Genomic DNA, 12,695 nt, shown 5'->3' with positions numbered 1-12,695 from the left:
GGAGTAGCAATCGCTGCTGTTTTATTTAGCTCCAGGATCTGTGAGCTGCCTCATAATTTACTTCTAGTATTTGTAAATAGTGCCTAGTTGCTACAGCTATAGTCTCTATGTATATTACCACATAAATATAAAACTCTTAACACCACATGCTGAACAGAGAAGGTTTATTATAGCAGGTTCTGACCATCTTTAGACTTAAACTTTGCCACCTGATGCCTCTGAAAATAGCACATGGAGGCCTCTAACAAAACAGTTGTCTTAGTTGATTATACCCATCAGTTCTGCGACTTCCCTGGGCAAGGGCTAGCAGAAGAAACTGTATATTCAATGCTTGACCCCTTTGCTCTGTTTATTCTTCCTCTTCTTTTAATAGAGTCATGCAGCTGGCAAATATTTAATTGGGTAGATTAATTCTGATCTGTTGATAAAAACTTTGCAGTAAAATGCAGAAGACTGCTCTTTGTCATTAGTCATAACTGTTTGTTCCAGTCTCATTTGTGGTGGGGGTGTGTTTCTTTTTCTCCAGGCATTGTCCAGGGAGGAGCCCTTTCAAGCATTTGCACTCAGATTATGACAACTGTCGATCAAGAGCAAAACAAAGTCCTGTGGATCCCAGCTGGCCCGCTGTAGATTTATTTCGCTGTGAAACTACTTTGCAGATGTAAATAACCAACTAACTTTCTATCCAATGGACTCTGTCCATTTCTGTCTCTATAAAGATATCCGTAAGTGATTTCTGTTTCATGAAGGGGAATGATAACACTGAACACACAAGGACCCGACGCGGCATGTGGGAAGGGGTAGATCACTTCACCGAGCTTGTCTCTTGCGTTGTACGTGTACGTGTGACAGGTTGTCACGAGGGGTTGCGACCTGTGTGTACTTGTCCGTGAGTAATGAATTTAACAATGCTGCAAAACCCTGTAGAATGACAAGTTTACAAAAACCTTTTCAAAGTATTTGGTTGTTGCTGTTTACTTGAATGTCTTTGTTTTGTTTTGTTTTTTTTAACTGTGTCCTTTCACTTAATGAGGTAACTCTCCAAAATGGAGTGAAATTTCTGAATATGAGTGAATGGTTTATGCGCAATGTGATTCTTAGTTGCAATTTTGACCATTTCTAAGCACATTGTTGACTTGACAACTAGGTAACAACGTGGGATTGAATCGGTACATCTTGGGAGTAAGCTCAGAAGGAAGTACACTCCTCTACAGGGCAGACCACTGTTTGTATCCTGTCAATGCTTGTCTGTCAAAAATATCGTTTCTTGTTTTATGCATGAATATAATATTTAAACGTCATAATATATCTGAACAATCCAAACTTAACGTGTGTTGAGAAATAATAATTTTTGGTTGTTGGGCCTGGATTAAGTACTGGTGGGGAAGAGTCATAAGCTAGGCCTAGCATGCTGTGTTCTGTCACTTTTAGATACTGTAAATATGGAAAGCTTATGTCGGTGCAATTTTGCAGGGTAATTCTTAAGCTTTGTACTTCAGTGTGTAGCATTCACATAGATTGTTTTTTATTTAAGAGCAGCCACAGTTTTAGGGCTTTGATTAAAAGCCTTTAGAAAGGTACTAAATTGTTAGTGTTATCACTGTCAAACAATAAGTGATCGTTTAGTTTTGGTTGCAATACTTATTTACCTATTGTACCAAACGCCATTGTATCGGTTCCCTTTTTGTTTTTTGCACTTCTGACTCTGTGTTCCTAACACAGGTTTTGTACCTGTCGCTTCTGTCTCTTGTGCCATGTTTCTTGGGTACTGTATTTTAATTGTTTTTAAAATATCATTTGAGTAGAACTGCTTCTTGGTCACTGTTCCTAACATTTCATTATGTAGGGTTTCTAGTTTTATACTACAGGCTGTCCTTTTGCTTCTGTTTGCAGCTTTTTTAATTAAAAAAAGGGATTCTTCTTGCACAGTTCTTCAAAGAAAGATCTGGTCCTAAATTTAAATTCTGTGTTACAGATGCTATTTTATAGTTCAAAATACTTTACATAGTATTTATATAGTTATATACTATATAGAGAGAGTATTTTGAGCTATAATACATATAAAATATATATATATAGTATTATAGCATACTACTATAATACTGTATATATATAAATTAAAAAATAGGAAATGGTATGGATGAATTACTAGTCAAAGTACTTCTCATGGTGAGGGACAGCAGTTATTTTTTGTTTATCTCATTTTTTGTTTGTTTGTTTTTTAAAGTTTGAGGTCAGACTGTAGACGACAGTGGTACAACTGAAACAGACAGGTACTGTTCTGACATGGATTTTCTGTACTAAAATGAAAATGTCACTTTGTATCAAAAAAAAAGTTAAAGAAACTGATTACTAAATAAAGGTCAATTTCTGTAACTTGACTTGTGTGTAAAAGGCGCATGTAGCTAATGTTCTCCTTGACTCTATTTAGTTGAGTCCTCATATAAGGTTTTATTTTCTGACTAAAATTGGCACATACAGGGTCAAGGGCCCACCTTGAGAGGAACAAGTTTCAGTTTTGTGTTTTTGCCCAGCCTTGCATACGTCAATACCAAAGACGTTCAAAAACTGCAGGACACAAGAAGTGAGATGTTGGTTTGTGTTAACGTATTTTTAATGTTCTGGCCCAGTGGTCTTAAGGATTTCAAGCGGAAATGCAATTGATTGGATGGAGGCTTTAACTGGAGAATGAGTCTATAGCTGTTATTTTCAAGAGAGTGTCACTGGAAACCAGGGAAAACCTAATAGGCAAAAGCATGAATCATTAGCTTAAAGGCACATTGCAGAATTTTGTGCCTCAGTTTTTACACTTCATACAGACCAGCCTCATCTGTTCATTGAGCTATCTGAAAGCTTAGGGAAGGTAATTATTGTGTATTAACTTTTCTGCTTCATCAACTGCTTTATTTTCAGCTGCCAAATAGTCAAATTCAGCATGAACCGGATTGGTGGATGGGTCAGTCTTCTTGTAATCTGTGTACCTAGTAATAGCCTTCAGTCATAAGACAGGACTTGCACCTTATCTGCTTTTCTTGAAACGAACCACCATGGTCCCATCTTCTAATGGAGGACGAAGAAAATGAGAATAGGCAAGTTCTGGCAGGTCAGTAACAGCCATACCTTGCATATCTTCGGATCACAAGGAAGTAGAATTGAAGTCTTGGTTAAACACTAGAAAGATTCCTTTAGCTCAGATCAAGAGTTTCGTGATACACTATTTTATTTTCTAATACTACATGCTGGAGCTAGATTTGGCCATCATTCCAAAACCAGTAACTTCTTCTAGGTGTTTAAATAAAGGGTATAGTTCTGTGGGTATTTTAAAAATAGTTTAAAAGTAATATAGCTAGACAGCAAAAGTCTGAAAATTTCATCCTCGTTCTCATAAGCCACCGTGCAGCATGTATGGCTGCAAGTAAGGAGTTAGCTAGAAGTCAGCATCTTTTAACTTTATTTCTCCATAGCTAAACTGACATAAAACGGCTGAAGGTACTGCAGCCCACGTGTATGATCTGTTGTTAATACATTGGCAAGCATCTACTTGCTTTCAAACCTTTGCATTCTGTTCACATTGACCTGAATTGCAGGGCAAGTGTTTGCCAGATCCAGAATTACACTCTGACAGCTGCCAACCTCTCCACCTCAGACAAGGGTCCTCGTTCAGTGTCTGATAAATTTGGAGGCCATATCATAATCCCTTTTAGTGAATGCAAACATTGCCTTAAACAGTCTTGAACAGCTTTCAGAGATGCATCTTGGATGGATGTATTTGTGGTTGAAGTACAGTCTTGTAAGCTTTTCTAGACCTATGTTTAAGGTTCCATGTTATTTCTAAGATTCTATGCCTCCATTTCACAATGGACTGTTTCCTTTAAAATACACTGACGTTGGAAGAATGTGCACTGGCTTGGAAACTGAAGAGACTGCTGTGAAAAATACAGATACCCAACAAGGCAGACTTTGGTCTTGTGCAACAACTAGTAAAGGTCCCAGACCTGCAACTGAACAGTATAAAAAAGGTGCTTGGCCTCTTCCTATAAATTTTCTTACGGCTGCTGTGTCAGTAGGTGTAAAGGTTTCTTATTCATTCGGTTGCTTTTAAAGAGATTTGATTCTGCCTCCCCCCTGTCCCGACCTTAATTGCTGTCATTTTGCTTAGGAGATGTCTTGGTGTTCTTCACTGAAAAAATACATTTTTGATGAACGCTTGATAGCAAACTTTTTAACTATTCCATTTAACTTCTTTCTCTCTTGGTGTTCAAAGAGGTGCTATTGCTAGCACAACCCAAATGATGCAAGCGTGAAGCCAAAAACCAGGTGAATAGGGGATCCTGTTACTTAAGTGTAAACATATGAGCTTAACTTGGGATTGTTCAACTCTACTTTACCAAACAATTCCTTACAAGCTTTTGTAATAATGGTTGTTTATTACATTATAAATACTTATAGATGAATGTTATAACTTTATATTTAAAAGTTGTCTAGATGGATCCTTTTCTTGAAGTAAACTGTTCATAAAAAGCATACTGTGACTAAAAAAATTCAAAACACTTTAAGTACTGGAAGTTATCTTGTAGACCTCCAGTATGCAAAAAGTTTTGTGGTTGGTTTTTTTTTAATATTTTATATTTATGTCATCTTGTAACTTAGTTTAAAAACAGCGAGGAGTATTAAAGGTATTCTGATTTCAGTAGATCTCATTCAAGTAAGTGTTTGTAATTAATTTTCCTTTACAAAATGCACCTGTTAAAGGTGCAGTGAGTTTTTTTTTCCCCTTATGTGTAAAGTTTGAGATTCCAGATATTTTTTCCTAACACACACAAGTTTTAAAAATGAGTCATCTTTCTAAAAATGTAGGAGGGGAAAATGGTAGAGATCTAATCATTGTTTTAAGCAAATCACCAAAATCTTTGTACTTTGTAACATAGTCACTTCCTATTATGGTGAATTATCTGTCATTGCTATTTTTTATTATCAGTACATTATATGCTAAATATGTGTGTGTTCCCTGGGTTATTTTCTGTGTCCATCATATTGAAGGAAATACCACCAGTGGCTGAGGAAGCTTTCGGATATAGGGTATCTTGGTTTATGACCGTTTCGTCTGCTTGTTCACATTATAAAGAGAATGTCCAAGAGCTAGAATACTACTACTGCTAGTTAAGGAAAGCAAACAACCCAAAACTGAAACAACCCCCCGCCCCCAACCCAACGCACAAAACAAAACAACCCCTTCCCCCCCAAACCCCACTTCCTGAGTGTCCAATTTGGCCTTATGATTTTGGGTCCTTCCCATCTTCCTAAAGATCTATTAAAAGTTCAGAAAACAAAGACAGCAGTTTACACTCAATCCACATACATACTGCATATTTAACAATACACCGATGTGTTTCTTGATAAAATTTCATTTATATTTGCAATGGCTTTTTTCTTTTAAAGTTTTTTCAGTGCAAATGTGAATGACATTTCTTATGTAATCTTCCCTATGCCCTTCCTCTGAAGACAGGGGATGATCGACTTTCTGAAGATGGTGACTTCGATTTTCAGAGGAAGTGACCCTTTTCCCACAACTTTTGCATCTGGTTTTGCTACAGATTCATCTTATCTCATTAGCAATTATGCCAGTCGATTAAAATCATCATAACTCCTTCATTTGCCCAATCTGCCTGCCCTACAAATGCTTAGCATTTGAGCTTAGCATTTAGATGCTCAAGTCATCTAACTGTTTAACCAAATTGAGACAATATTTGTGGCCCACCTGTGACAAACCTAAGGGTTTAGGTTTCGAGCTTGCCTGATGTTTGGCTAGTGTAAGCAATAAAAGGCTAAAAATGCATTGCTTCATCTAAATACGTGCAAGGGGTCTAAATGTGAATGTAAGTTTTATAGTTCTCTGATGAAAATAACTGTTAGAGTATTTTGAGAGGATAATTCCAGTGAAGTCAGCCAAAAGATCCTAAGGTGGGACGGAAACTTGTTCTCTGTTGTGAAGATGTGATTTGAGAGTGCTAGCAATTGCTCACGTCGTTATAGTAACAAGTACCTTTCTAATACAAAGATGAATAAGTACAATTACTGAAGAAACCAAACACATGGAGCTGAATTCCAGGACAGCAATACAAGCTGTATGTATGTCCTCAGCAACCCTTAAGGTTGGTCCCGTAGTGGCAAATGTGTGTGTATCATTCATATCTGGGGTTGGCTGAACTTGTGTGGCCTTGCAGAGCTTCTGACAGCAAATGTGTTTCTGCCATTCAAATGAATACTCATACTTTTATACCCTAACTTGTACTGTAGTAAAAAATGTGTGGTTAATAGCTGCAATTATAGCGTGATCTGTTGAGACGTGCTCTGACTGATTTGCGGTTCAATTATTTAGGATTCATTTTTCAGGGTGGTACCACATGAATGACTATTTTACAGCTGCAAAATAATTCAAATGAAGTTGTCAAAATCAATTGCATATCCTCCCCTGTCCTCCTGGTCTTACATGGCAGAGTTTCCCTCAGAGCTGCAAGATTTGAACTCCAAGAGATGCTTGAATTCTTATCTGGTGCTGACACTGCTCTGTTGTCCTGCGCAGGACATAATCAGAGCTGTCTCCTGACAGTGTGGAGTAAGGAAGTGTTGGGGCTGCACTGGCTTCAGTCCACAGCTTTGCTCCTCCATGGGATACTTTATAATGCTTGAGTCTTTGCATGAGTTAACCGTAGCAAGATGCTTCCAGTCCTGGCTCCATGGTGGCAGTTCTGTGCCTTGCGGAGCTGAAATGGGGTTGCTGATCAGCAATTGCTGCCGCAGTTTTCCTTTCAGTTGTCCCTTTTCTGCTATGTAACCATACACAGACGTATGGTTTTGGCAAGTGCTCCGTGAAATTTTTCCCAGAATAGGAGTGAGCTTCTATGCGAGAACTATATTATGGATACATCGCAAGCCTTCCCCTTCTTCCACTGTTACATTCAGCTTTAGTTTCCTTTTGCTTTATAGTCTCGCTACCATTAGTAGATAAATCTTCTTTCCAGGTGTGTCTCCTATCCAGTGCAGCCTTCCTGTTTGCCCCATTTCCTTGCTTCACGCTTCACTTGTGTCCTTGCTCCTCAACTCCTTGCACATCTAAACTCTCAAAGATATTTTTTCCATTGCTGATACAACCTAATCTCTCTCTTCCTTACCCTGTTATCTAATACTAAAATATTTTGGGACATTATGTAAAGTATGTTTGTTTCATAAAGCATACTGTGAGGTTGTGTAATTATTACAGATTTGATTCTAGACACTTGTTATACTCACTGTTGATGATCTCGTGAACAGCAGCGGCTGATCTACTCCAGCATTCAGCAGCCTGCAATTTCAGATAATGTTTTAGCAAGGATTCCACGTCTGCAGTTTCTGAAAGTGATGCCTTACTATGTTTCCAGCAGTGTCAGCAGTACATTTGTAAAAGAACCTACTTGGTAAGCAACAGAAGACGACTTGAGAAAGTCCGCACACCTGCCTTAGGATTTTATGACCTCAGCTGGCTTGCAGAAGCTGCAATCTCTGAATTAATTTGGATTTCTTTCTGCACTGTTCTGATTCTGTGATAACACAGCGCTGGTAAGGTATGCAGAAGTATAGCTGAACTGACTTGCTACAAATTACTGAGATCTACAAATGGTGCTTGACGTTCACTAGAAATAAACTATCATTATTCTAATTTTAACCCTTTTTGCTATAACTTAGGATGTTACGGAAGTTACAAGAGGTCAGTTTTTATATAGAAAGAGTTCTGAAATGCTGGAACTCACCAGAAGTAGCCGTATTTCTCTTGTTTCTTTCCCACACTACTATTGGACTAAAGCCCAATTTTTATTTTACATCCTCTGTATTGCCAGTCATTTGAAGATGTAGGCAGTCTATAACACACAATCTGACGGAAAGAACAAGAACAGCAACAAACCAGTGTTGGATGTTGGAAGTCATGGGCCCTTAAAATCCTTTTCAGTTTTCTTACCTGCAGCAAGAGCTACTCAGAAACAGAAATCCTTTCGTGAAACAATTAAGCCAGAGTTTGAAAGTAATTTCCTTTCTTGCTCTCAAGTGCTCTGATAATGAGACTTTCAAAATCTAACTCCTTTATTTTTAGAAATCATATGATGTCCAGACCAAATGCATCTGTGGCACCTTAATACTTTTTCTTGTGAAAATACTACTTTAACTTCTCTGCCTCAGTATATGTACTTCATGATACAGAGCACTTTCAGCTTCTGTTTTACTAGGCTAAACAAACTTACCTGTTAGACTCTTAAATGGTAGGTTCTTCATTCCTCCTACCTCTTCTCTGCACCTTTTCTAGATTGAATGAAGCTGCTTTGAATACCCAGAGTTTTAGTACTACATGAACAAAGGGAAATGTTGCTTTCCAGGCATTAAAAATAGCATTGGTAAAGGAACAGTGTTTCTTTCTCCTAGCACAGGACAATGAAATTTATTGGAGCAAGGAAGAGTCTATTTACAGAAAGTTCTTAGATCTGCCACAATCTTATCTTGCCCTTTAAAACAGAGATGGTTTGTTATTTTTCCATTGAATTCTTAAAAGAGGTCTTTAATCCAGAGACAACTTTCAAAGATGCCAGATGTAAACCTGATCTATTTCAATGATTTGATTTTTATGGCTTTTTGTTACCCCCTGCTACTTAGCAGATGTGGTTTTTGTTTAAATAAAGGTTTGTTCCATCGTAACCCATTGAGTCATCCTGCTTGATGGTGTGAATTCATGGTTCTATAGCCACTTGAAACCAAAGTGTCCTATTCCTCAATGGGAAAAAAAAAAAGGTCAGCTAACCTATCCAATGTGGGATTCCCCTTTGAGTATATATTCCTGTGCTTTCTGAGTCTGGTGTTTTGTTTTCTTCTTTGTTGTTGTTTTGGTTTTTTTTTTAAATCTAATCCTGCAAATACTACACCCACCAAGAACACTTCCTGAAAATCGGTGGTACTATACAGAAGCAAATGACCAACATATGTTGTGTTAGTCAATGTGAAACAGAAAAATGGCAAAATTGTTTTGAATGAAGCTGATGGGTTACATAAAAAAAAAAAACCAACCCAAACGCCTGATGTTCTGGCTTTCAATTATTTAGCCTTGTGTTTGATTTTTAATATACCTACCTTAAAAAGGTGTTTTGAGCCTGAAAGTTGTATTTGGAAAATGTGAATGAATTGGAATGGAGTATTTCATTTGATAAACATTCAAATGAGGCATTGAGCTTCACCAAAAGGAGGGTGTTTTTTTATTTCATCAGATTTCTTGGTATTCACTATTTTTAGGAAAATGTTCAGTAATTTCTGAAAAAGGAAGAACCCTTTAGAAGGTGTCTCAAGCCAGCTACTCAAAACAGGAGTTACACTATATAATTACTCATCATTAAAAGTTTTGTTTGGGGATTTTTACTGTGTGTAGTACAGAATGTATTGATTAGAGAAAAAAAAATTTCTGGTATGTGAGAGAGACTAAATCTTTCATTTTCCAGTATGTTAATATGGCAAGTACAAAAACTACAACAGATGAAAAAAAGACATTAAAAATTATTTCTTCAGCAGAAACAATAATACATGGAAGATGACTTGCATTTATCAAATTGTTCTTTTAAAATTCAAGAAACTCTCCCTTGATGTAAACTGACACATCAAACATTGACACTGTTTATTTTTATAGTTACAACATCTCGTTTACAGTCATTTTGTGCTGTATATAGCACTGATTGTTTTTTCTTGCAAGATTAAGAGCAGAGTTTTAAACTGTCATCCTCAAGGTCACAAGCCTGGCAGAAAATTCTTCTCTTTTTTTTTTGTAAATCATAAAGTACTTCAATAACCAAAAAACCAAACCAGACAATCATGCTTAAGTTTAAGAAAATAAAAGAATATGTATTCTATGACAATTTCTTCTGTAAGACAAAAAGTATTATCAAAATCAATGGTGAGAACTTGCAGCCGTAGTGGTGACTGTAAATCAGCGGGTGCTACGCATGGCATGAAAAAAATAAAGTGTCTGAATCTTAAAATAATGTATGCTGCAGTCTATAATGCACGATTAATGGGAGTTCATATAATGGTGGTTCTGAAGGGATTGAAAAGTACTGCAGATTTCTTATCTGTAAATTCAACATTTCTTGTGTGTTAAATCCAATCACCTATTATGGGCTATTTTGTAACAATCGCTCTAAATTGACGAAGGCATACTAAGCCTTGTATGGCCACAGACCTTTAGCTGAGGCCAGACAATAATAATCTAGTCTCTAAAGTATGCAAAAAGCATGAGAGAGCATCAGGCTGACTGGCTCAGTGTCAAGTCCTACTTATAAAAGGTATGACTTAAAATGGAAAGCCTTTGTGACAGTTTATGCTGACTAAACTCAATGTGTATAGCCTGTGCAGAGAGTTATTTTCCACCTATTCGTGAATACACAAGCAAGGAAACTGGCTTTAAACCCAGAGGGGTGCAGACAGTTCTTTTGTTTAGTCAAATAAATATTTTCTGATGGACATTTAACTAGTTCTGATTTATGGGCAACAGATGGTTTTTCTTCATTAGTAATTGTTTTTCCACAAGATAACTCTCTATTAAAATTTGTGAGGATTTATGGGCTCTTCTATCGTAAGTAAAGCTCTTCGTCAAAACCACTGGATATTTTTAAAATGAAAAACCAAAGTGACTTCCTCAAACCTCCAAAGCCTATTACTTTATTATATTCTGTTTTTTCTTAGAGGCAAAGGCTGTTAAGCGTGTTGTTGCGCTCTTCCCTGGAAGGAAAATCCTTAAGTGCTTATAGGATGCAGGCATAACAGAAGTTCACTAAAACTGCTTCTGCTTTTAACTCAGGTAAGATGCAATGGCATCAGATCAAGATGTCAGACGTAAGTCCTGAAAATTCTTTTGAATCCACCTGTGTTCAAAATTAAGTGTTCAGAATTTCCTGATAACAAAGAAGTTTTATTCTTGTTTTGGGACTAGTGAACAAATGGTTTGATTTTTACATCTCCATTCTTGTCCCACTGAAATGGACTCTTTACTTCTTGCTGTAGGAACAAGAACAGGAACTGAGGCCTCTCACATTATAAATGCTCCTGCCAGAAGCATATAGTTAAGCTCCATTTAAAGCATGTTAAGTATTTTGAGTAATGGGAGCAATATGAGGAAGTTTTAACCTTAACGGATATGCTGGTTTGACAAGGCTTTCACAGCAGAAGTCACTGTTGTATAAGCCTTTACAGATAGAACACTTTTCTCATTATGGAAACGTATGTACATCTTGAGTAGCATTTTCCTTTTATGGCATATCAGAGCTCTCTACAGTCCTTTAAGGTATATTCATACAAATTTGTGGAGGGAGCCTTCTAAGACACAAGTATTTGAAATACCAGTGTCAAGTTATGTCAAGGTTTGAGCTTTAAATTTTAAAGGTCCAGAATTCAGCGATAACAGCATTTTCCCACTGACAGATACACATTTTTAGGTACCAGCTTCCAAAGTTAGACATACAGGACTTCCTCTTACTGGAAAAAAATACAGATTTGCATCTTTCTTTTATTTAGGCACCAATGTAAGTAATACAGTCATTAACTTGTCAACAAACTCCTCTGCCATGTGTTGCTGTCTTGTACGCAGCATATGCAAATTGTTCCAGTGCCTCACGAGAAGTTGCTACATGTCTTTCCTTTTGCGATCCATGCATTGGGCTGTGACCTTTCTCTTCTAAATTTCTTTATTCAAGTTACAGACACCTCTGGGTACAGGTTCTGAAGTGATCTGTGCCCTGTTGCAAGTGCTAACCTCTGCCATCAAAGGGCACAAGAAACAGTCTCGCTCTGGCGCAAGTAGGAGTGTGGCCACGGTCCAGCTCTGCCTGCTGTGTGCTTGCTCTACGTTTTGGGTTGCTGTTTTTCAAGGGACTGAGACGCTGGCTGTGTTTCTTGCTTCTCTCCTCACCCTGCTGGAGGCCCCAGAGCCCCTCTTTGCTAACCTGTATATTTTTGTTTGCTTTGAGACCATGAATGTACCATAAAACTCTTTTAATTACCTGGATTTTACAGGTGGCTTACCTGTTTGTACAAAATCTAGCACAACAAAGAGGGAATGGGGCAGGAAGGTCAGTGAATGGTTAGCTGTTACTTCAAACAGGAAAATAATTAAAACAAACCCTTCAATGCTGAAGTGATCTGTGAGAGGTTGAGCACCACATTACCAGATGTGATTGCAGGGACAATTTTTTTTTTGAGTGCCTTTTGGTTTTTGTGAGAGCCTGTGTTTTATCCCAGGAGATTATAGAGTCCTTTTTATACAGCTTAACATCTTTTTACAGATGTCTTACAGATAGGAAACCGTATCCTGTTTTATAGGTAGGAAGGTGAGAGGCAAATAAAGAGAGACCAATTTTTAAGAAATCATAAGGGATTTTTTTAAAATGACTAATACAATACTCTAAATGATGCCATAAAGAGGAGCGCCATGTTACTCTAAGTATGTAGCTTAGCAGGAGAAGTGTGCTACATGATGTTGCGTAAAGTGTGAAACTACCTTAGTGTTGCTGATTTCAGTGCTGTCACTGAGGCAAATAATTACTCCAGGAGATAACATTTCAGTATCTTACAATCAGCGTTTCTCTGAGTTTACTCTTCACGTCATTCTGTTCCTATTTCTTCCGGTCTTCCAG

The 12,695-nt window shown here is 37.4% G+C and overlaps 1 protein-coding gene across 4 annotated transcripts in view; it reads left to right on the top strand.

Moving 5' to 3' along the window:
• Positions 1 to 2,381, top strand: part of DLG5 (discs large MAGUK scaffold protein 5) — a 114,219-nt gene extending 111,838 nt beyond the window's left edge. For all 4 annotated transcript variants that reach the window (XM_030030408.2, XM_030030407.1, XM_030030410.2 and 1 more), the window contains one exon: positions 527 to 2,381. In XM_030030408.2, coding sequence (XP_029886268.1) covers positions 527 to 630 — 104 coding nt within the window. In that variant the 3' untranslated portion in view covers positions 631 to 2,381. The remainder of the gene's footprint in view (positions 1 to 526) is intronic.
• Positions 2,382 to 12,695: the final 10,314 nt, after the last annotated feature.

Source organism: Aquila chrysaetos, chromosome 11 (genome assembly GCF_900496995.4).
Source record: "Aquila chrysaetos chrysaetos chromosome 11, bAquChr1.4, whole genome shotgun sequence".
Taxonomy (NCBI): Eukaryota; Metazoa; Chordata; class Aves; order Accipitriformes; family Accipitridae; genus Aquila; species Aquila chrysaetos.
Note: the sequence above shows the minus strand (reverse complement) of the source record. Positions and strands in the feature narration are given on the sequence as shown.